Raw genomic sequence first — 24,087 nt, 5'->3', positions numbered from 1 at the left:
ATTCCTGGGTTCCATTCCTAGCTCTGCCACTGCCTTGCTTTATGGTCTTGGTCAAGTCACTTCTTTCTAAGCATTAGTTTCATTAAAATGAGGCCACCAACGTTTCCCAGAGGTTGTGATCCTTGAACGTAAGATTCTTTAAAAGGGCAGCAAAGGCATCTTCTTTCCTGGACATTTCAAGGAAGTATTGGAACCCATGAACACACATTCAGAGGAACCTGCCACCTGGAACATCTTATTTCAGAGGAGAGAATCTGTGGCTTAACTTCCAGTGGAAAGTCCTGGGGAAGTGGTAGCTATGGCTGGGGCATTGTCTCGAGCTGGAAAATGTGTTGCTGCCTCTTTCACCGCACATCTATTCACTGAGGCTTCTCCGGGCTGCTCCCTCTTGAATGAGCCCAGGACTGCCCAGCAGTGAATGGGAGGAGATGTGCACCACAGCAGCTTACTTACTGTCTCTTGTTCTCTTTTCAGAAGACTGACCTGGCTCAGGAACCAAAGGTGAGTACGGCCTGGGAAGACAGTGCAGACCAGGGCTGTTTGGAGCCAGACTCGGGTTTCCATGCTGTAACCTGTCACCAGCCACCAAGTTGCAGTTTATACTTTGGTTAATTACCTTACTCTCTGGAAAGGAGGAAACTGCTCATTTCAAGCAGCCCTGATGTTGTTAGCCTGAGGACTTTGCCCCACTTCCTCTAACCACTGCCACCTCAGTTACTTTCCTGGAGAAGGGCACTTCAGAAAGTAGTTGCTATCGTATAATGCATGTGCAGCTCCAACCTGGAGAAGTCAGCTATGGTTGAGATATGGGTTTCCTGGCATCTGGGCCAGAGGCAAAGCTCTGCACTGAGATTGTTTCCTTTCTGGCTCTGAACTGTTGGCTATGGTCTGTTCACAGGCCCAGGCAAACTGCCGCGTTGGGATAGCAGCACTGAATACCCTGGCAGGCTACATTGACTGGGTGGCCATGAGCCACATCACAGCAGATAACTGTAAGCTCCTGGAGATGCTGTGCTTGCTCCTGAATGAACCCGAGCTCCAAGTGGGAGCAGCAGAGTGTCTTCTGATCGCTGTCAGCAGGAAAGTGAGTTTCTCCTTCCAAGCTTCTGTTACCCCTCCTGCCCTCCACATTTCCGTCCGCTCCCTGGGTTTATTCTTAGTTTATCAGGTTGAGCGATGGTAATGTCACTCCTTTATCCAAGGAATTAAGTCACCTGCCTCTTTGGCTGCCCAGACGCCTGAGAGACTTTAGGGTGGATGCTTCCCAGGACAATGGACAGAGCAGTTTCTGGAACCACCCAGGCCCCGTTTTCTCTATCTGCCATTCCATACAGCTTTGAAGCTTGAAATCCCTGTTTGAACAAATAACATTAACTCATTCCTAACCCCTGCTGTCCGCAGTGCTCTCTGCCGCAGAGGAGTGTTGGGGTATTGCCATCTAGCTGTAAGAACCTAGCGGGATTTCTAATGCACAGTAAATTTTCTCTGAAACAGCACCATGAGAGGTTGCCCTGTATGTTCTTCTGCCATGCCCATCCAGGGTGTGTTTATCTCAGATCAGTAACACAAGCGCAGTGCTCACAAGCAACCCTACAATAACAAATAAGTCCAGCTGCCCTGCAGCGAGAAGCCAATGTGCAATGGAAGAAGAAATAGGCCTATAAGGACCAGATTTTGGTTTAAGGCTCCCAGTGGGGTTACTGGTGAAAACAACTTGATTCTCCAAGAGTCCTTTAGTTTCTTGTTGCATTTTCTTCTGCTCAGTGGTGGAATGCAAGTCCCCAGATGGTAGCACAACTAGTGATCTGCCAGCTCTCTCTGGCTGATGGGATGAGGTGCAATAATGTGTTTTGGTGAGTGTTTACTTTGCTTTTTGTCTAGGGGAAGCTGGAGGATCGGAAGCCTCTTATGGTCTTGTTTGGAGATGTTGCCATGCACTACATACTTTCTGCTGCACAGTGAGTACCATCCAGCTGCTGTGGGAGCACATCATGGTCTTAAGTGGAAACTGGCTACGGCTAGCATGTATTAATAAGTACCTCCTCGCCCCAAGCTGTAAAACTAAAACTGGTCTCTTGGAAATTACCTCAGCACCTGTTCCCATCATGGCCTTTACTCAGGTGTGAATAGAGTTCTTAGCCTTGTACCATCGAGTGCTGTATATCAAACCACTGCTGTGCACGGATCCTGAATGTGGGCAGCATGCAGATCCAAGCTGGCATTGGATTAGGAGAGAGTAGAAAGTGTTACTTTTCCCAAATTTGAAAAGCCAACCATTTTCCTAAGTCCCATAACTTCAAAAGAAGCAGCTCAGGGTAACTCCTAGCTTCCTGAAATCTTCTCTTTTTGCTTGAGATTGATCAAGAGATATTGTGAGAAGATCCAAAGGGTTTAGACTAGAAATATTTCTGATCTTAAAATTGGATCTCCTCATACCAATAACTTCAGTAATGGGGGAGGGAACCCAATCATGCTGATGTCAAATTGTCTTCCCAACTTACTACTGTGTGTGTAATCCTGACCTGCCCTTTCCCTTCTCCTCCCTCCCAGGACAGCAGATGGTGAAGGCCTGGTCGAGAAGCATTATGTTTTCTTGAAGAGACTTTGCCAGGTCTTGTGTGCTTTGGGCAGTCAGCTGTGTGCATTAGTGGTGAGTCCTCTGCAAACACTGGAAGCAGTCCTGACAAGACTGTCTTTCAGGGGGATGAGTGGGGATATGAATACCATGATTCTCGTTTGTACCATTGTTATGGACAGCTCCAGTTCTTTCCTCTAACAGTGGAGGGAATAGAAAGGGCCTTGCATGTAGTGAAACCTGGCACATGTTTGCTGCCAACTCCTCTAGGGGTGTGCTGGGAACTTTGGATCTTCTACCGACTGCACCAAAGAGGGGATGTAACAAGAGCTGTCATTTAATAAGGGAGCTGGCTTGCTGAAAGATGTTTGTGGAAAGACCAGGTCAGCTGGCTACAGAGAACTGGTGTGACGGTAAACTCATGGGGAGCTGGGGGAAGAAGGAAAATTCTAAATCACTTGAGAAGATAGACCTAACAAAAAGGAGCTCTAGGAGGTTTGACTCCTTCGAGCTGAGGTGACTTCACTCACTGTTATGGTGGAGGGGAGCCTTGGCTATTAATCCTTAGCGAAGCCTGCTGTGAGTGACAAGGGCCTGTGGCCCTTTATGATACAGGCTCAGCTCAGTCCAGGCATGGCAGAGTGACGGGCAACCCCACAGAAAGATGTGCTGCTAATGAAATCCTGGGAAGAACAGCCCAGAGAAGGGAGCACTCAAGATAGCACTAGGTCAAAGAGTACTGTCAGAGTGAGGAGAAACAGCACCTTGAAAAGAAGCTTCTGAATTTGGGGCACAAAGCCTGGGGGCTGTCTCCCTAGAGAAATCTTGGACTTCCCAGGAAGAGGGGAGAGACACTGAACGTGAGACACTTCTGGGGCAATGAGACTGAAAGCTATTGAATGTACATGTAGGTGAAGTAAATACTGATGCTCTTTTTGAAGAACTGCTACATCAGTGGACCTCTTTTTCCCTCCATTTCTGGGGTAGTCAGGTCATCCCTCCCCGTATTATCTGAAAGGTTGTGTTGCCTTTCAGATAATAGGTCACAAAAATGCTAGCTTGCAGCAACAAAATACAATAGTGCTGAAACTCCAGCTGTCGGGGGGGTCATAGTTGCATTGAGGAATGGTGATCTTTTTGGTAGGTAGGGCCAGTTCCACTAGGGGTAATACCTCATGGTAGATTGGGTGTTGTGGAGTTGTTATAACATTTTCCAAGCTACTTATAGTCCATTCTTTTCTCCTGAACGTGGCCATTGTCTCCTTTGGCAACTCCAGGGCAGGTAATGGGAACTTGATGCTCTGGAGCAGCAGCAGTTTCAGGACACAGCTCTTTTTCAGCCATTATGCGCTGGCTTTTCTGTCCCCAACACATTGTGCTCCTGGTTTCCAAGTGCCGCTGCCACTTGGCTCCTCCACTCTACTTCTGAAGCATTGTCAGAAATTACTCATAGTTTTGTCTGAAATTACTCATCCTTCCGTTAACAGGGCTCGGATTCTGACGTGGACACACCAGCCAACCTTGGGAAATATCTGGACTCGTTTCTAGCTTTCACAACCCATCCCAGCCAGGTATGGGAAAGGGAGAGGGGGTTCTGAGTGCAGCGTGTATAGTTAAACCACAATGTAGGAGGCGGTGTCACTCCTGCTGCAGAGGGAATCAGCTCATGCCTGTTGTGTTTTTGAGAGCCATCTGCCATTTTTCAACCATTTTCTCCTCTGAGGGTATGGAAGGTGATGTGGTCGGTGCAGCACTGTCATCCAGTGTCCAAGCACACAACATGGAGAGCACAGGCTCCAGAGACTGGAGCAAACCCTGGTATTTGCTTGGTGGGAGACTCTTTTTCCCATTTGCCAGAGTAGCCTGGCAGTTTTGGCTGGGCCTGGAAAGTGCGTGGCCTGGATCGGGGAGTCATTGTAGCTTGCCATTCCCCTTTTAGCACAAAGGTTCAACTCCTCACCAGAGAGTACAACCCTGTTGAATCTTTTGTTCTTTCTTCTTTTCCCACCAGTTCCTGCGCTCTTCCACTCAGATCACCTGGGGAGCCCTCTTTCGACATGAAATCCTGTCCCGTGACCCTCTGCTGTTGGCTATGATCCCAAAGTACCTTCGTGCATCTATGACTAACCTAGTGAAGGTATGGAGGAGCTCTGTTCTGCTAGGTGTGAGCTGGTGGTGCCTCGCTGAATGTTTCATAGTGGTAACAGTGGAGAAGCTGGGTTTTTGACACAGCAGTGTAGAGCGTCATCTCCAGGCTGCAGGGTAGCAGTCCTGACCTGAAGATTACAGTTCTTCAGCTCTTCCCCTAGTGCGAGTCCCGTTGGAGCTGATGCTCAGGCAGAGGTGGGTGATTGCTCCACTCGCTCCCTCACCACATCCCTTCTATTTCCAGGTGGGCTTCCCCTCTAAAACAGACAGCCCCAGTTGTGAATACTCTCGCTTTGACTTCGACAGCGATGAGGACTTCAATGCCTTCTTCAACTGTAAGTCCTCCAGGGGCCTCCCGGCAAGGCCTGCTACCTCTGTCTGAGGTTTGCAGTCTTCCCCTCGCTCTCACAGGGCTGGCAGTTCCTGGCCTAGCTTAGTGCCCACCCTCTCAGCTCGGCAAGGAGCTTCAGTTGCTCACATTGCTGCTCCAGCTCTTCCGGTTTGCCTTGTGCTTGGTGAACTTCTTGGCATTCTCCCATGGCAGCCCAGACATTCAGTTCGGTTTCCTCTTGGCAACTAAGGTTTGCTGAGCCTGCATTACTCGGTGTCTGAGGTATATGCTTCCTCAGTCAGTCATCCGGGGTAGCAAGGGGAATGAAACTCACTGTACTCCAGGACTTGGACAGGAACCAGGTCTGGAGGCAAGGATCCTAAAAAGAGGGTTTAGCTAAAGAATTTAATCTGATTTCCCAAAGCAAAGCTGGAATGCTCCCGCGCTGTACTACAAGCTAGTCTACTACCAGGGTATTTGAGCTCACTCTGCAGAACTCCACTGCCAAAGTAGCAGCCGCAGATGTTCACAGCTGTGGAAAGGTGAAGAGTGACACTGAAGGGAAGCCATTTCCGATATCTGAACCTGACTTCTCATATCCAATTCCCTTGGCAGCTTTCCGTGCCCAGCAGGGAGAAGTCATGAGGATGGCGTGTCGCCTGGACCCAAGGACTGGCTTCCAGATGGCTGGGGAGTGGCTGAAGTACCAGCTGGCATCTCCTGTTGATATTGGACCCATGAACTGTAAGTTGCCTGAAAAGCAGGAGAGACGAGAGGTTCAGCCTCCTGCTGGAGCCCAAAACAAGCTTCTGTGTGTCTTTTGAAGACACACCTCTTTAAATCAACCAGGTTCCAAGTCAGGCTTTCCAAGGTCTCTGCAGAAAAAATCACTCACTGCCTACTTAAACAGCCACTGGTCCAGAGCCTTTGACTGACAGGAAAGCACCTTCCTTCTCCCAGTTCCTCTCACTTGTATCTTTCCCATGAAAACAATTTCAAACCGAACGGCCAGACTTAACTGGATTTGTCCTTTCTGTAAAATGCAGCCAATCTGTCCTGAGAAATCCAAACGTATCTGCCTCACAAAGGCCTTTGTTACTCACATTGCTCCTCCTCCACACAGGCCACTTGCTGCCTTTAAAATCCCATATAAGTGAGACCCTTCCTTTGTTTTCCCTTCTGCTGTGGTTTGCTGGAATCACTTCCTCTTATATCTCAGGGATGTTGTTTGTGATCCAGGAGCCTCCACCTCGATGACGAAGCAAACAGCCCTTTGAACATCATTTAGTACCTACCTCCCTTGCTTGCCTGCCAGAAACCTTCTCCCTAGTGGCAAAGGGAATAGAGGGAAAGGATAGGAGCACTCATGAGTGGGTGGTTCAAATGTCCAGTGAGGTTTCCCTGAGGGATTTTGCAGAGGACTTTCCAAACTGGCATTGTGCTTGGGAGGAAAGGGGAAGCTAGACTTCTCCAGTGTCACAAATGCTCCAGTCTTCTCTTCTTTTCTCTCCATTTGCAGCTAAGACTGGGGAAGGTCTCTGCTCCATCTTCTCTCCTTCCTTTGTACAGTGGGATGCTATGACCTTCTTCTCGGAGAGTGTCATCAGCCAGATGTTCCGGACTCTGGATAAGGAAGTACATACCCTCTGACTGCTGTTTGCCTGGTTTCTATGTCTCAGATTGACATGGGAGTTTGCGTGCTGTGTTGCCTTTCAGATAATGGGTCGCAAAAATGCTAACTTCCAGCAACAAAATACAATAGTGCTGTAACTCCAGCTGTCAGGGGAGGTCATAGTTGCATTGGGGAATGGTGACCTTTTTGGTAGGTAGGGCCAGTTCTGCTGGGGGCTTTGAACATCCTAAAAGTGCAGTGCAGTGCAGTGATCTCTTTAAAGCAACCACTATTGTTGGGAGAAAGAATCTGTTTTAAGTGGTAGCTCTCAGGTTTTGTTCAAGTCATCTTGTGCTTTTTGAGGCAAACTTGCACATACCGTGGAAGAGAGAATTGAACAGCAAAAGATGAGAAGAATGCAACTTCTCTCTGCCACTTACAGTACATTAGCTGGAAAATCACAAGCACAGTGCACTATCTGTATTTGCCATTTAGGGTCTGGCCAGTTTTTAATCAGGATTGGGCTGCTTGGGCATGTCATTCTGGTCACAGCAAAGAATTGCAAGGGTTGTTTTGTTCTGGCTGGGTAAGCCTGAAACTTGTTAGCCAGGAGGCAAAAGCAGAGCTAGGGAAGAGGTGGGAGGAAGTGGACACAGTAGATGGCAGTAAGAGTTGGAACCTTCGGTTGTTTCCAGACATCGGTAGAGACGGTGATGTCGTCCATTCCCTCTTTCTTGCAGCAGCAATTGCACATAACGTGCGTATAGGTTAAAATGAGCTTTGCCGCTTTTAACCCACTTTGGGATGACTTCACCCAAGGGTGCTGTTCAACACAGCAGCTCCCTGGCCAGGCCCTAGGAGGAGACACTGGAGTGTGGCTACATGTTGCATCTCTGACTGTTGGTTTCTTTCCTTTACCCCCCTCCCCTTTTGTTCTTGCAGGAGATCCCAGTGAATGATGGCATAGAGCTGCTGCAGCTTGTCCTGAACTTTGAAACAAAGGATCCTCTCATCTTGTCTTGTGTGCTCACCAATGTCTCTGCACTCTTCCCATTTGTCACCTATAGGCCAGAGTATCTACCCCAAGTCCTCTCCAAGGTAGGTGTCCTGTAGACCAGTGGCTGTCATCCAAGGGTATACATACCCCTGGGAGTACAGAGAGGTCTTCCAGGAGGTACATCAACTCACTTACATATTTGCCTAGTTTTACAACAGGCTACATAAAAAGCACTAGCAAAGTCAGTAGGAACTACAATTTCGTACAGACAAAATGAGAAAGTAAGCAATTTTTCAATGATAGCGTGCTGTGACACTTTTGTAATTTTATGTTTTGTAAGCAGGTAGTTTTTAAATGAGGTGAAATTTGGGCTACGCAAGACCAATCAGACTCCTGAAGGGTGTACAGTAGTCTGGAAAGGTTGAGAGCCACTGTTGTAGACTACCCTTTGACCAGATAGCCTCTGAGTGGAGTATTGGCATCACATGGCCCACATGGATTTTAACTAATCCTCATGACACCCCTAGGAGAGGAATGATCCGTCCTGGTTGAAATGGGATTAAAACTGAGGCACTGAAGTGAAGTAACTTGCCCAAAGACAGGGAATCAGTGGAGGAGTCAGCTAACTTGGATTTCTCTATTCCCAGTACTGGACTTCAACCACTAAATGACACACTCTGTCTCAATAAAAATCTTATCTTATATCATGGCTTCAGTGCATTGCGAACTCATACCCTTCCTGAATAAAGGTGTTTCCACTGGCTTGGTGAAGTCACGCCAATATCCTGTGCCTAGTGTTCCAGAATGAATGCCAGATATTGACGATTGACTGACTTTTCCCTTGTCCCTCAGCTATTCACTGCCGTCACTTTTGAAGTTATAGAAGAGAGTAAGGTAAGTGCATACTCCTTGGCCACAATATGCTATAGTACTTGCATCAGATGTGCCCTCTTTGAAGAGCATATTGATGCCTGAGACAAGTTGCACAGCAACTAACTTCTCAATCAGATCTGTCCTTGAGAAGGGGATACTTAGACACTTAAATCCCTTCTTCGCAGTTTGAGCCAATAAGCCTTGGCTGATGGAAGCTTGGGGGGCATTTAGGGTGAAATTCACCCCCATGAAACAGTCCAGGATTTAGCCATTTGGGTATCTGTGCAGCAGACCTCTACTTGGGAGTGAATTTCATGCACTAGCCACCATGCATATCCTTCAGTGGTTGGCATGTGTGTGGCTGTGGTTGGTGTTGGTATGGCTGCTACCCCGGGTGCATGCTGGGAACCGTAACGCAGCAGATAAAAATCACTTGCATTCTCATCCCAGGAGTTGAATTGGAGCCCAGAGGCTTAGGCTTGCAGTGACTCCTCTGGGAATTGGCCATTAACTGGACTCTTGGAATACACGAGTTGAAGTGGCAGTTTCCCCTGGTCTCCACAGCTCAGAAAATTACATTAATGGATTTGGCTAATTGGGAGGCCTTGGGTCTATCGGGGTTTTGTAGCTTGACCCTGAATTTTATCATTGGTCCAGGCCCCAAGAACTCGGGCAGTGAAGAATGTGAGAAGACATGCATGCTCCTCGATCATAAAGATGTGTCGGGACTACCCTCAGCTTGTCCTGGTATGTACATGCAACTCTGTTCCAGGGTGCACTGCCCCATCTTCAGCTGCATTTCTGGGGATTGGGGACCTTCAGTTCCTCTGTGTCAACCCCTTTTGTTTCCAGGGAGACTCTCCCTGTTTTTAGTCGGATGTGACTGTAGACCAGAGATATTTCTACTGCTCAGAAAGCCAAGCAGCTTATTCTCTTTCACAACACTTGAGTGATACTGAGCTTTTTTTGTTGTTCAATATATTACAGTAGCACCTGGAGTAGAGGCTCTCAAACTTTTTTTTACTGGTGACCCCTTTTACGTAGCAAGCCTCTGAGTGCAGACCCCCCCTTATAAATTAAGAACACTTTTTGATATATTTAACACCCTTATAAATACTGGAGGCAAAGTAGGGCTTGGAGTGGAGGCTGACAGCTCACAACCCCCCATGTAATAACCTTGTGACCCCTTGAGGGGTGCCGACCCCCAGTTCGAGAACTCCTGACCTAGAGGCCCTGATCAGGACCTGGAGCCTGTTGTGCTGGGCCCAGTACAGATATATAGCAAGGCACAGACCCTGCCCCTCAATTTACAATCCAAGATGCTGATCGACATATCTGAAGTGGGGGAAGGGAGTATTCAAGTCCTATAACCATTTTATAGGCACGTTTGTTATATTTTATTTATTGTAATACACCTCTACCCCAATATAACGCTGTCCTCAGGAGCCAAAAAATCTAACCGCGTTATAGGTGAAACCGCATTATATTGAACTTGCTTTGATCCACTAGAGTGCGCAGCCCCCCTGGTTCCCCCTCTCCTCCCCACCCCCTCGGAGCCCTGCTTTACCGTGTCCCATCCAAATTCGTGTTATATCAGGTTGCATTATATCGGCGGAGAGGTGTATCATTTGTCCCCTTAGTTGAAGCCATTAGCCCTGGCTGATCTCTTAGATTTTGCATCAGAAGTGGGTCAGGAGAAGGGATGTCAAGGAGCTGGGAGGATATTGGCTTTCTGGATTAGTCCAGGGGGAGTAGAAGAGACTATAAATACTGGTTGCTCTTTCTGCTTGATCCTACCAGGTCAGTCTCTTCTATTAGCTTTGCTAAACTAGCAAGCCCACAAACTCTGTTTGGGCTCTTCACTCCAGCAGCACTGGTATTTGGTTGCTAAGGGAGCAGGGGAGTTGTAGTTAGAGGGGCATTGTGTTGTCAACCTGTTTAAGGAAAGGAACTGTTGAGGCCCGAAGGATAATGGATGGCATTCTGCTCCTCTTGAGGATCCCTTGGGTTGCTGGAAGCGTAGCAGCTGTCACTCACTTTGTGGCTACAGATTAGTCTCCATGTTGTGGCAAAACACAAGCTGCTGCTTTGAAGGTGCTAATTGGGGTCCTTTAGGATTCCAGATTGTTTTTCAGTACAGCCGCCAAGAAGGAGTGGGTTTGTCATCATCCATCTCAAAGGTAGAGAATGCTCCTTGATGCTTGTACAAGCTTCGATGCTTGTTCCTTGACGCTTGACATATGAGTAGAGTAGGCAAGCGAAAACTGAACCACTGCAGTGAGGATAGACCATTAGCTTGGACAATCAAGTTTTCTTGGTTAGACTCTCAAGGGTGGGAGCAGAGAGATGTAAAGTCCTGAACTCTGATACTTGAGTGCCTAGAGACCAGCTCACTTCCTTGCCATCCATGAAGGACTAGAGCAATTTGCGGTTTAGACCACGCTGTGATGGTGCAGCTGGCCGAGGCAGCAATGTCTACCCTGATCTCAAACATGATTTGCCCTGAACAATGGAGATCATTGGAGTACCTAGGGGAAGGAAGGGAGATAGAGGAACAGGGTAGAAACAAGTCTCTGCCAGGCTTAAGGAAGAGGCTGGGAAGATCAGGGCAAGGGAGATGAGTCCTTGAGAGGGACAGGGAAGATCAGAACAGGCCCCACTCATCCAGCTGGTTCCTGCATCTTGTGTGGGGGAATACAATACATACTAGTCTGTCTCTACCCCACAAAAGTGAGTGCAGCAGTCCCAGTCAGGTGGGTGAGTGACAGTGTTCTGCTTGGGTTTTTGTTCTAGCCTAACTTTGAGATGCTGTATAACCACGTGAAGCAGCTGCTGTCCAATGAGCTGCTCCTGACACAGATGGAGAAGTGTGCTCTCATGGAGGCCCTGGTCCTCATCAGCAACCAGTTCAAGGACTACCAGCGGCAGAAGGTTTTCCTGGAGGAGCTCATGTCTCCTGTTGCCAACCTGTGGCTCTCTGAAGAGATGCAGAGGTACAGGGTCCACATTAACCATTCCTGAGCTAGAGCTGAAGATGGTGCAGAGATTCCGGGGGCTAGCATGTGCCTCCCTCTACAGAATGTGTGCACCAGAGGAGCATCGCTTTGTGCCTCCTGTGTTGGCTGTCCACAAGCCCTCTGCACTCTTAAGAAATTTGTCCGTGTTTTGAGTCCCTGCTAATAACCCAGAAAATGGAAAAGCTGCTTGGCGTGGTGTATATCTAAACAGCACATGCTGGGAAGGGGTATGGGGCCACAGCACTCTCCAGACCTCTGGCAAAAAGGGGAGTCGAAATACCCCCTTCACTAACCTCCAGGAGAAGCCATGTGTGCAGAGCTGCTAGCCTCTGCCAACACCTGGGAAAGCTGCCAGGCAGCAGCTAGAAGCAGAATTACTGAGCTTTGAAAGGTGCAAAAGGGCTTCTCTGGAATATTTCTGAACTGAATTGAAAAAGGTGCTGGGCTGCAGGTGGACTGTGCAAGGGGATGTTCGGAGAGGGGTTTGTTGGCTTGCTTCTGCAATTCTGGGCCAAGTCAGCAGAGCTTGATGCGGAGAAGTAAACTATAGCTTAGCCTGTCCCACCAGCCTGGCCTGATCTCAGGTCACTTGGCATTGATGAGTCCTTGTGTACAGTGAGGGGAAAGGGGGAAGCTAAACACAGTTGTTCAGGGCAGTCACCTTGAGTTCACCTTTAAGATGAATTGACTGACTGACTGGTGAATAGGACTTTTCACTATCTGTGCTGGGACATCATTTATCGCAGATGCCAGACTCTGCTTAAAGGTCCTCAGTGCTTTTGATAATCCCAGGCTTGCTTGTTTCTGCCCCTCAGAGTCCTGTCAGATCCTGAAGCATTCATCTCCTACGTGGGTGCTGACAACAAAATTGCTGATCCTGTCTTGGAAGATCCCAGTGGCCTGAACCGCTCCAGAGTGAGTATCCATTACCTGGGGAGGCTCGGTCTTTGGAGAGTGGCAAGTAATTCCTCTGGCTTCTACACGTGCTCACCTATTCTGCCTCTTGAATAGGGCCTTGTGCAAGACCTGTCCTAAACATACGCCTTTTGTTGGACCCAAATCACTACATCGTTCACACTGCAGAATGGCGGATGGCTTCTGACTCTAGCTCAGTGGACGTGGGTCACGTAAGAGAAGCAGGATCATGTCTCCCATTCCCCCATCCCTGTGTGGTATATAGAATCCTGTAACCCTGGAAGGCAGGAGTCTTGCTGTATTCCTCACGCGGTAGTTCATAAGCCTTTGTACCTGGCATAGCTCAGGCTCTTTTTGGAGCAGTCTGTTTTGTGGATGCAGTTGGGTTAAGGCTGGATGTTTTGGGTAATGTGGCATAGTGACCTGCAATTCCCAAGTGAAGCATTCTGGAAAGCATGAGCCTGAGGCTGTGTAGCATGGAGTGTACTCAAATTCTCGCCGGGAACCGGTGGTGTGTGAGCTGCTAGCTGCAGGATGTCCTTACTGCAAACTGGTAGTTGCTGTCTTCAGGGTTGTGGCAGATGTGGAAATGCCGATGGTAGGACTCTGCTTGTGACAGACGCTAATGCAGCTTTAGGCAGTTTCAGGAACGTGGAGTTTCTGGTCGGTCTGTGATATGTGCAGGGAGATGAGACAGTGATGACTTAAATGTTTCCTTTTAGAGGGTGTCCCACGTAGTCATTTGGACTCAGCGAGACCTTCTGCATTGACACTGTGTCCAGTAATAAGCTCCTGTGCTATTCCTGCATGTCAAGGGGTTATTGCAAACCCTGGAAGGTAACAGGATAGTGTGGGGGATCTTTTCATGGGCACGTTCCCCCGAGGCAGGGCAAGTGGAGTGCCGCCCCAGGAGAAGGGCCAGGGGGAGAGGGTTCTCTCTGGCCTTCTGTTGCTTTTCCTTGCGCCCTGGCTAAGAAGAGTTCTCTCCATGTCTTTTGTTTTGCTGTAGATAAGCTTTTGCGTGTACACCATTCTGGGAGTTGTGAAACGGGCTCGTTGGCCCACTACCCTGGAAGAGGCTAAGGCCGGAGGATTTGTGATCGGGTGCATGCCAAGCGGCAATCCGATCTACCGTAACCCCTGCACTGAGCAGGTCCTGAAACTTCTCGACAACTTGCTCGCTCTCATAAGGTGGGTCGAGTTGACGTGACACCAATTATGCTGACTAAACAGTCTGTTGAAGTGAACCTGCAATGTATGTTGTGTGCTCTGAGTGTGTTCTCCCATTGAAGCCAATGGGAGCACAGGCTTGGGCACCTGCACCAGTGCTGTTCCCGACTGTTCTCAGTGGGGAATGGGACTGGGGAAAGTGATCCTTCTCCACACTCACAGCCCTGGCCCGTGAGATTCCATTGAAGCCAATGGGAGCTCAGGCTGGGGTTGCCTCCCCCACCTCCACTTCCACCTGGAAATGTGTCCAACCTAAAGCTGCCTCCCTGACTAACCAAGTATTTCTCAACTAACATCTCTGCTCTGCCTTCAGCCCCCACCAGGCCACCTCTCCAGTCACCACCAGAGCAGGGCCTGCTCTCCTGGCATCCAGTGGGAGTTTGCTTTGGTCTCTCTTCAGTACTAAGTTGAGCTTCTTTGATCGCTGAGTGTGAATTCTGGCTGCCTGAAGCATGATCTGCCATTGAAACAAATGGGGGCTCACGCTAAGGCTCTTTCTGTGCCCTGCAGTGCCGCCTCTCGGTGTACCCGCTGGGAGTCTGCATCGTGTGTCTGCAGCTTGGCCAGGGTGGAGGTGAGACGAAGGTGGTTCAGGTTGGGGTGGGAGGAGGAGTTCTGAATTGTGCCATTCCCTCACCCGGTAATGCAGTGTTAGGAGAGTAACTGCTCTCTGAGCTACCCCTTGGTGGATTCTCGGTGACTGCTGACAGGGAGGCATTGCTGGGCCTGGGGCTGGCTCTCAGCCTCGCGCTGGCCAGTGGTTTGTGTAGTGTATGAGGCAGTTCCCCTCTTCTGGAATTGGGTGGCGGTTGGCAGGTGGGAACTGTGTTTAATCACCACCTAGCTCTTCAGCACTCAGCTCTAGTGGAGGGAGGCCCATGTAGGGCATTGACTAGCCAGGTTCTTAAAAAATGAGTCACTGCCCAAATCAGGACAGTGCTGTTGCTATTGTGAAGAGCAGGGTGGGGTAGGTGCATACAGTCTTGGCCCATTCAAGCAAATTCCTCTTTACAAGGTGTGGGCTGGGCACTTTAGCCCATTGTCAGTGTTTGAGTTATCCAGTTTCTATTGATGCAGCAGGGACGAGATTTGCCCCTAACTCGTGAAGGTGAAAGATCCCATGGATCAGTTCTTTGTGCAGGTCGTGAGCTCTCTGGGCAGAGACAGTCTCATGCAGAGTTTCCTGGGTGCTGAGCACTTTGTCAGTGTATGTTTATATGGCATCACGTCTCTGAAATCCAGCATGCCGGTGTCCAAGTGAGCATTCCCTCTCCTTGAGCAGGGTGGTGGCGAGGCTGAGTGAGCTGTTTGCCTTTACAGTCATTGCACTGCCAGTACCAGGCTAATGCTTAGCAAAGGCTTTAAGATACCTGTGTGACAAGCCTAGGAAACTAAATTCCACCCTTGTATGTCAGCAAACTCCCATTGTACTGGTTCTAAAGAAGCAGAAGCTCCAGTACTTGCACCGACTATGCTCTGTTGCTAACGCTCCTTCTCCAGCACTGTGGAAGTGGCTCCTATGCTGTTTCCTGGGGTGATGCACCAGTGTTACCATTAAGACTTTTCTGCCACATACTGATGGGACCACCGGTTTTAGGCATGTCCGAGAAGTAGATGGTAATGTGTTGCAGTGGCTTGCATTTGATCCCCAAAGACCTCCTCCCTTTTCCCAATGGAGTTCTCGGGGCTGGTGCTGCACCTGGAAGAATTGAATGGTTGAGATATTGAAAGTGACCAGCCTCCTGCCTTGCACCTTACTTTGCTGACCACGGGAGGCGAGGTCCAACTTGGTATGGCTGCCTCAGCCTGCAGGGTTTTCTCTGTGGTTGCTCTAGATTTGCAAAATTATATGTAAGCAGCATTGGAGCTGCCAGGAAAGGGTAGAGCTTGTGTTGTGCTTCTTTCTGGAGTTGTTTCTGCTCTCCCAGTGTGTATTTCCCCTGCACTCATCTCCTAGGGGACCTGTTAATGTGGACGGCATGAGGGACTGTGAGGTCTGGAGAAGACTTGTGTGGGGAAGTACAGTGCAGGGGCAAAGCATGGCTGCCTGGAGCGGTGATTGCAGGATCAGGACAATAGCTGCCTTATTGTTGGGATTGTTCATTGCTCATAGTTGGCCTATTGGCACAGTGCTATCTGGGAGAATCAGCCAGCTCCTGCATGGTTAATGTACCACTGAGGAGAAGGGGTTTATGATGGGGGCTGGGAACTCTTGCAGGATGCATTGGCTGACTTGAGAGCAACTGGATCAGTAGGAGGCAGCCACACAAATTCTCCTGAGCAGCTGAGTTGAACTGTAAGTAAAGAAGCCCCTTCCAAACGGAACTGTTCTCCAGTGTAAATGGTTGTGTTAACTCCTCTCTGGGTGTCTTGCCTCGTCCTTTGTGCCGCGTATGGTGGTAGAGGCTGTGAAAATGCACAATAATCACAAGGTCTGCGCCAAGGTAAGTAGTATGTGGAATAGCACCTCAGTCTTGGCCATGCCTTTACGGAGATGGCCAGTGAACTGATACGGTAAATAGGTAACTCCTCTGAGGCAGTCCGAGTGCATGTCAAGGGGCATAGATAGTGCAATGTAACCTCAGCTGGCCAAGTTCTTTTGTGCCTGACCTAACTTGCCTTTCGCTGTTTTGGTGGTTGTGTGAATATTTGTTGAATGGGCTTGAAATTGCTCCATTAATTCCTTGTTGCTTGCAGCTTGTCTGCCAGTCATTTCCCTTGTCCTCTGGTATTTCAGTTTATCCAGTTGCTTTTGGCTTCTGGTTATCTTTATTTCCTGCCTGGGTTTGAGCCTGAATAATGGTGCCCCCTGGCCTCTGGAGAAAGGGGAGTTTCCTGGAGTCAGCAGCTGTACAGACTGACTCACCCAGCATCTTCTATACCTTGGATCTGTTCCTGTTGCATTGGAAACAGGCTTATCTTGTGCCCTGCACAGCTACAGGTCTCTTTCTGAATCCATCCTGACAAGATACTGCTTTTACACAGCATCAGTGTCCATGGTGGATCAGGTTTACAGATATATATAATATGCTCTGGAGAACTCCCCTTTTTCCAGTATGGACTTCTGGGAGGCTCTGAAAGGCCCATCCTCTAGCCCAGAAGATTTAGTCTCAGCAGAGACACTGCCTGCCCGTTGAGCAGAGCTATAATTGTTTCTCTGAAAACTCAGCTCCCACGCCCTGCCATATCCTTTCCCTGGGTCTTTCCTGTATTATAAATATATCTGTTGGGAATGTCATTTTCTGTTCGGTGCTGAATTCCCCAAAGGTCTCTTTGCCCTCTCGATTCTGCTCATTGGTCACAAGTAGGGCTGAGAATGTTGATCGTGCTATACGCAGTGGCTGAATTCCACCATGCATGGTGGCTGTGCTTTCATGAGGAGCAGCAGATCAGCCCTTCATGTAACCTCAGTTACTGCTGTAGCTTTGCTGAGCGATGAGCCAGGGGACATTGACCTTTGTTTGACTGAGCATCTGCTCGTGCCTCTGCCTGTGATATAGCGGAGGTCAGACTAGATGATTTTGTGATCCCTTCTGACACTAAACTCTATGGCTCATGCAACTCTACTACCAATTTAAGAAAATGTTCTAAGATAGGACCCAAGACAGAGAACTGCAAGATGTGATATTCTGATCCTCACAGGACTGTCCAGACAACCTCTTTGTTCAGAGCATAATGTTCCAAACCCACCCTGCTGCAGGACTAACCGCCAGCTCCATAATCCTGAGTTTGGAATGCTGCAACATGGCTTAGTCAGCATCCAATCACGTCCCTTGCTCCAGCTGTTATTAGCATGAAACAGGCTGGAGACACACACAAGGTGACTGTTTAAAGATAATGAAGCTCCTTTGGCTGGTTGTGGCACTGCGTAAGTGGTTCTGTGTAAGTTTCCGACAGGGGCACATAGGGCTCTCTGAGCCTGTAAGGCAGCATTTCCCAATTTTTTTTGAAAGCTGAACCCTAGTCTATAATTTGCCGCAAGCACTGGTGTAACTCTCCCACGCAGAAGTCTGCCACACACTAAATGTCCATGTGGCCTCTGCTGCTTAGCAGTAAAAGTTCAGTGGGGCAGTTTGGTCTGTTCCCATTTCAAAGCATACCAGGGAACTTCTAGTTCATGCCAGGAGGGTCCACACAGGTAATTAGTGTGCAGTGGGTTACTGTGGGGTAGACTTACACCTCAGCTTGTCATGGACTAGCTGTTCATGTAGATAAGCCCAACGTCCCTTTTCAGGGAAATAAAACCAGTCACGGCCTCCTTTCTGCCCCACTGCGTGGTGTAAAAAGCCTACTCAAAATGAGTGGTCAGTCAGTGTAGATTGTGAAGACCTTCATGTATTCCCTCTCTTCTCTTGTATGCCTTGAACAGTGAAATGGTTAATAACGGTTACAGCTAAAATATGCTCACTGGCATCTGTGTTAGCACTCATTGAACTGAATGGGATAGTTCACACCTCAGAGCTGTTTTTGTTTCAGGCTCTCTGCAAACTCAGGCTGAGATTGCTGCATCTTTTGTACTTGGGTCATCTCTTTGAAGGTTTTCTTCATCACTATAGCAGCTAGAGACTTATTTAAAAAAAAAAGAAAGCTGAGACTCTGGAGAACAATTGAGGCTTGTCTGTGCTCCCTGCCCCCAGCTATTCCTTCACGCCCTCCAGGGGAGCGCGCACCCCACTTTGGGAAACGCTGCTCTAGGGGGAGATACTGAGTTGCCCTTGATCACCTCTAGCAGCAGGTACAATGGCATTGCAGTTTTGGAGGAAGCTGTTGGGCCGTTTGGCTGCAGGATTTATGCTGTGTGCAGCTGTCGACACCCAGAGTGGAGGTCTGAGGTCTCGAAGGAGAGAGGTAGGTGAGAGAGACACCCGCTGCTGAGACAAGCTCTGAGAATCACTACTTTGGCTAGTGAGGGACCCTTTTTGGCCTGGATGGCAAAGAACCACCCACCCTTGGCTGAATTGGAATCCATCACAGAGAGCTGACAGGGAGTGGCTATCTCCTGGTTATGCAAAACCTGCCGGATGCATTGTCCAGGGGGCATGTGTCTCTGCCACACTGCCACTTGTAACATGTATATCAGGCTGTTGTGCTCCCTAGAGTTCCTCCAGTGCCGCCTGCCACTCTGGGGACTGTGACCCATCCCTGAGGTGCAGCGTGTGTATTTCGGAGCTGGGACAGCCTCTCCCTCTGCCGGGCCTTTGAGTGCAGAAGATCTTGCTGGAAACAGAATTCATGTCTGTGGGGTTTTTAAATATATTCTCTAGCCGCGCTGGCCAAGCTAATGAGCTGTTGCCAGTGTCGACTGGAGAATTGTTGGGAGTCTTTGCTGCCAGCGCTGGAAAAGGGTGGGGTGAACGGGAATGTGAGGGGGCAGCTGGGAACTCCAGGACAGGAGATGGAGTCTCTCCATGTCACTGGGGGATGAGCTTCCCTGATGTTTTCCCAGGTGGAGAAGGGGGATCCCATGCACAAGTGCTTGGTCTCACCTTCCTCATCCACAGAGGAGCAGTTGACAGGCTGAAGGTGGAGGATCCCACTGCAAAGCAGCAAAGAGGCTTGACTTGCATGATTATAAAGTACTCTCCCTTCTCTTTCAGGACCCACAACAATCTCTACATGCCAGAGATGGTGGCTAAGCTGGGGGAAACATTTGCAAAGGCTTTAGATATGCTGGAAGTGGAGAAGAATGCCATCCTAGGTAAAGACAGCCAACTCCTCTTTGTCTGACTCAACCCTCCTACCCAGTTCACTGGCAGGAAGTGGTAGCACAAATCCCCATCTCCCTCTCTCGGCTGGGGGGACAGCACAGCTTCCTGGCGGTTCGTTCCCAAAAGAGGGACTGAGCTGCTCGTGTGTCTGTCCGTAAGCTGCATTAGTTTTTCTGTGTATACACATCTGAATGTGTGCTCCCATAACGGGATCATTGTTCCACAGTAACGCTGCCTGCCTTAGGAGCAGAAACCTGCTATCTGGGCATCCTCAGGAGAAGTCTGGCCCTGGCATTTGTCTCTAGTCATTATAAGTAGGGCCCTACCAAATTCACAGCCCTGAAAAATGCATCACGGACCATGAAATCTGGCCTTTTCTGTGCTTTTGCTCTATACTATACAGATTTCCTGGGGGAGACCAGCAATTCTCAAATTGGGCATCCTGACCCTGAAGGGAGTTGCAAGGGGATCACAAAGTTATTTTAGGGTATTGCCACTCTTACTTCTGCGCTGCCTTCAGCGCTGGGCGGCTGGAGAGCGGCAGCTGTAGGCTGGGTGCCCAGCTCTGAAGGCAGTGCCTCGCCAGAAGTAAATAGGGTGGCAGTACCATACCATGCCCCCTTACTTCTGCACTGCTGCCTTCAGAGCTGGGTGGCCCGAGAGCGGTGGCTGCTGACTGAGGGCCCAGCTCTGCAGGCAGCAGTGCAGAAATAAGGGTGGCAATGCCACACCATCCTTACTTCTGCACTGCTGCTGGCGATGGCTCTGCCTTCAGAGCCAGGCTCCCAGCCAGCAGCCACTGCTCTCCAGCTGCCCAGCTCCGAAGGAGCACTGCCACCAGCAGCAGTGCAGAGGTTAGGGTAACAGTAATGCAACCCCCCTACAGTAACCTTGCAACCCCCTTGCACCTTCCACCCTAACAACTCCTTTTTGGGTCAGGACCCCTACAATTACAGTACCGCAAAATTTCAGATTTAAATAGCTGAAATCATGACATTTGCTGTTTTTAAAATCCTGTGACCGTGAAATTGACCAAAATGGAGCATGAATTTGGTAGGGCCCTAATTATAAGTAGGTTTTCAGAACCTCATCCAATAGATTTGGGATGCATCAGGCATGTGAATAAATGAAGTGTTCCGTGTAACCAGGGAAAGATGATCTTTGGGGTTAAGGCACTGACTGGAACTTAGGAGATCAGGGTTCAATTTCTGATTTTCTTACAAACTCACTGTGACCTCATCAGGTCACTTCATCTTCCTGTGCCTCTGCTCCCCATCTGTAAAACAGGGATAAGCCTTCCTCTTTTCAGGCAGGGACTCTCTCTTCTGATGTGTTACAGGACTTAGGTTACTGGGGTCCTGCTGGGACTCTAGAGGCTACCATGATGCTAAGAACTTGCACCTAATGAGTCTGGCCAGCCCCAGGACAGCAGGTGACTCTTCAGGAGCCCACGGGGGCTGTTGGAAGAGGGCTTGCAGAACTGACAGGTTCTCTTCTGGCCTACTTTGAAAGGCTGGCCCTGTCAGCCTATCCGGAGCAGTGAAGAGGGGCTAACAGAGCTGTTGGAAGTTGCACACGCTTTTGCTGCACGTCCCTAAGCTTAGAGAGCTGCCACATGCATATAGTGGGTACGTCCAGGTCAGCAGTTGTCCAGATGTGGGGGTTCTGTTGGGGGTGTGGTATTGGTGCTGAAAATGGGCTGGCTGGCTCCTAGCCTCACTGCTTGGTTCCACATGATCCTGCTGAGCAACTCGCACGATGCTCTTCCAGCAGCCAGGCCTGGCTGAATTGGGGCTGCTGTGAAGGTGCTGTAGGATGGTTTGAGGTCTGTGGTTGATGGATTTGATTTTCTTTTCCCCTCAGGCCTCCCTCAGCCTCTCCTGGAGCTTTATGACTCTCCTGTTTACAAAACCATCTTAGAAAGGATGCAGGGCTTCTTCTGTACCCTCTATGACAATTGGTAAGATTTCCCTCAGACAGTCACTGATCAGCTGTAACCTGGAGTGGACCATCCTGGGGAGGGGGAATGGCATTCTGACACAGCTTTTCATGTGTGTGCACTATGGTTTTTCTAATACCCAAGTGACATGAGCAGTGATGAATTACACAGAGCTCCTGTAACCCACCTAACATACCTGGAGTGCAGCTGCCAGATTAGCAACACAGGCTGGTAGGTGTCCTGATAACTCTTCCATTGTCACTTGTAATACCCTGACCTAGTTTGCTGCTTGTGTCCTATTTCAGGGTTAGTAATATCAGCACTTAGAAATTCTTGGTGCTTAGATACTTCAGGGATGGTCCCTCTGCACATTCCTGAGAGAGGGATCCCATAGTGAAACTTCCTATGGGCTTTACGTAGCCACAAGGTGAACACCTCTCCAGAGTGGAGCCCTTCCAGCCTGTGCTACCATGGGAGGCATTGCATCTGTTGTGGTTTAGCTCACTTATACCTCGCTTTTCATTGTAGTTTCCACATCCTGGGTAATGCCGGCCCATCAATGCAGCAAGACTTCTACACTGTTGACGGCCTCGCCAGCCAGTTCCTCAACTCAGCCTTCGTTAACCTCAACAATATTCCCGACTACAGGCTGCGCCCCATGCTTCGTATCCTTTGGCTGTGACCTGAATTCAGCCCAGGAACCACTATAGACTGTGGCAGAAGGCTCCCTTTCCAACACTGCTCTGGCTTCACAGTCACTCCTCCTCCTCTTCAAGGCTGAGCCAGTGGAGGGAGTAGGGAAAGTAGATCAAATTACGTAACTCCCGCCTCTGCCCCCCTTACATTGTAGCTAGGACTGTCGCACTCTGTTTAGTGGCGTGTGAGCAGGTGCACATGGAAAGGCACTGCAGAGAGTGAGGTCAGCACAGATTACACGTGCAAAGAAGTTGCACTGCCCTGGGCAGCTGCAAGAGGGAGGGCCTCTCTGCCAACAAGTCCGACCTACAACAGCCTTTGGGGGCTAGATTTCTCAGGAGGTTGGAAACCGGGTAATCTGGTGACTGGTTCCGACTGACGACTGCAATGAGCTGTAGTACTCGATTCAGTTCCCAGGGCACAGCTGTCTGCATCGCAAAACTACCACACCACATGGCACTAATTATCCCCCTTCTGGGCAGTCTCACTTGAACGGCCTTCACACACTAAAAGTGAGGCCTCCAAGACCCAGGTCAGGACTGCTAGGAAGGTGGGCTACAGAAGCCTGCTGCACCACTCTCTTTGTGGTTCCTGCTCTGACTTCAAATGCTGGTACTGTCCCAAGCACTAACATTGCTCTGATGCTATGTCTCTGGTATGAATGATTCATTGATTGTTGTCAGTCTGTTTCAGCTAAGAAGCAGACTGCATGGGGCTCTTCCATGTAGGTGATGGAGCACTGCTTGCTGGGATCTGCAGTCTCCATGCTGTATGGTTGTCAGCTGTATTGGTGCACTGCAGCCCACCCTGGCATGAGACTTGTGTGCTGCATAACTTCCTTAACCAGCCCGTGCAGGTGTGTTTGTGAAGCCTTTGGTTCTCTCCTGCCCCTCGGAGCACTACGAAACCCTTCTCTGCCCCATGCTCGGCCCGCTCTTCACCTATCTACACGTGGTAAGAAACGGCTTTTTTCAGTGTCGCTTGGTGCAGCTGGCGACTGTGAAGGCTCAGAGCTCCCATATCAGAGTGAGGACATCCCTCCAGCCTCACCTTTAGCAGGGCTCCAAAGCCCAGTTACACAGGGAGCAGAGCCTAGAAATTTGACTTTGGCCACTTCAGTGTGTGGAGTCTGGAATCCAGACATCATCTTGCCCAGGTGCACCCGCTGTGCTGGTGTGTTAGAGTTTCTGGCTGTGAATTTCCAGGCTTGGGGATGTGACCCCCCCCCCCCCAAGGTCTTCAGTCATTTGAATCTCTGTAGGCTTAGGTCCTCGGCAATGCTGGGTCTGCGCTCCCTTCTTCTCCCTGTCCTGGTGAATAGCTCTGTAGTTCCTAGAGCCAGCACAGCTACACCAGTGTTCCTGCCATCACTAGGCCTGTGGTTCCCAAACAATGGGTTTTGCCCCAAGTGGGGTTGCTCCATCAGCAGATGGGGTTGGGTAATCCCGAGTGTGCTACAAAATGGTGTCCTCTGAGCAAAAATGGCATCCTCCGCACAGCATGCCCTCACATGTGCGCTCCATGCAAGATCTTGCTGTGCGGAGGATGCCATTTGAAAATGGCGTCCTCCATGCTGCCTGGGGTTGCAGGAAGCAATACATCTGCAAATGGGTTCATACAAGGAAAAAGACTGGGAACTGCTGCAGTAGGAGTTTTTGCTGGGCTCCTGCTCTGTTCTTTGGTGGTGGGGGCTTTGAGAGAGAGATATTTAAAGTTCCTTTGAGTCAGACCAGGTTCCTCACAGAGCTATGTCTGGTGGCCAGGGTCCTGCCCTGTTGGCTCTGTGGTCTGATGAGTGGTGTTCAGAACTCTGTACAGTGTTCCTGGGATGGCTCCTTGAGGTTATTAAATCCTGTCCGGTGTTTTTGCAGAGACTGTCCCAGAAATGGCAGGTCATCAGCCAGCGGAGCATGCTTTGGTAAGGGACCTGGACGGAAGGGAAGGCAAGGGGTGGGAACCACAGCATGGGACCCTAATCTGGCCTTTTGTTTCCAGCTGGTAGCACTGGGAAAGGGAGTAACCCTCCAATAGCAATATCTATGAGCT

The 24,087-nt window shown here is 49.5% G+C and overlaps 1 protein-coding gene across 4 annotated transcripts in view; it reads left to right on the top strand.

Moving 5' to 3' along the window:
* XPO5 (exportin 5) overlaps positions 1 to 24,087 on the top strand; it is a 37,631-nt gene that overhangs the window by 5,791 nt on the left and 7,753 nt on the right. Inside the window, exons 7-27 of one of the 4 annotated variants that reach the window (XM_030557174.1) lie at positions 478 to 501; positions 899 to 1,084; positions 1,882 to 1,958; positions 2,551 to 2,650; positions 4,063 to 4,146; positions 4,587 to 4,712; positions 4,968 to 5,058; positions 5,670 to 5,798; positions 6,574 to 6,689; positions 7,609 to 7,764; positions 8,516 to 8,557; positions 9,194 to 9,283; positions 11,330 to 11,529; positions 12,369 to 12,468; positions 13,478 to 13,659; positions 18,428 to 18,550; positions 19,296 to 19,396; positions 21,270 to 21,366; positions 21,874 to 22,010; positions 22,898 to 22,995; positions 23,913 to 23,959. In XM_030557174.1, the coding sequence (XP_030413034.1) occupies positions 478 to 501; positions 899 to 1,084; positions 1,882 to 1,958; positions 2,551 to 2,650; positions 4,063 to 4,146; positions 4,587 to 4,712; positions 4,968 to 5,058; positions 5,670 to 5,798; positions 6,574 to 6,689; positions 7,609 to 7,764; positions 8,516 to 8,557; positions 9,194 to 9,283; positions 11,330 to 11,529; positions 12,369 to 12,468; positions 13,478 to 13,659; positions 18,428 to 18,550; positions 19,296 to 19,396; positions 21,270 to 21,366; positions 21,874 to 22,010; positions 22,898 to 22,995; positions 23,913 to 23,959 (2,306 nt within the window). Of the gene's footprint in view, positions 1 to 474; positions 502 to 898; positions 1,085 to 1,881; positions 1,959 to 2,550; positions 2,651 to 4,062; positions 4,147 to 4,586; positions 4,713 to 4,967; positions 5,059 to 5,669; positions 5,799 to 6,573; positions 6,690 to 7,608; positions 7,765 to 8,515; positions 8,558 to 9,193; positions 9,284 to 11,329; positions 11,530 to 12,368; positions 12,469 to 13,477; positions 13,660 to 18,427; positions 18,551 to 19,295; positions 19,397 to 21,269; positions 21,367 to 21,873; positions 22,011 to 22,897; positions 22,996 to 23,912; positions 23,960 to 24,087 lie in introns of all 4 variants that reach the window. The other 3 variants (XM_030557173.1, XM_030557172.1, XM_030557175.1) reach the window with 3 other exon arrangements.

This window comes from Gopherus evgoodei, chromosome 3 (assembly GCF_007399415.2).
Source record: "Gopherus evgoodei ecotype Sinaloan lineage chromosome 3, rGopEvg1_v1.p, whole genome shotgun sequence".
Taxonomy (NCBI): Eukaryota; Metazoa; Chordata; order Testudines; family Testudinidae; genus Gopherus; species Gopherus evgoodei.
This window is presented reverse-complemented; position numbering and strand designations above follow the sequence as displayed.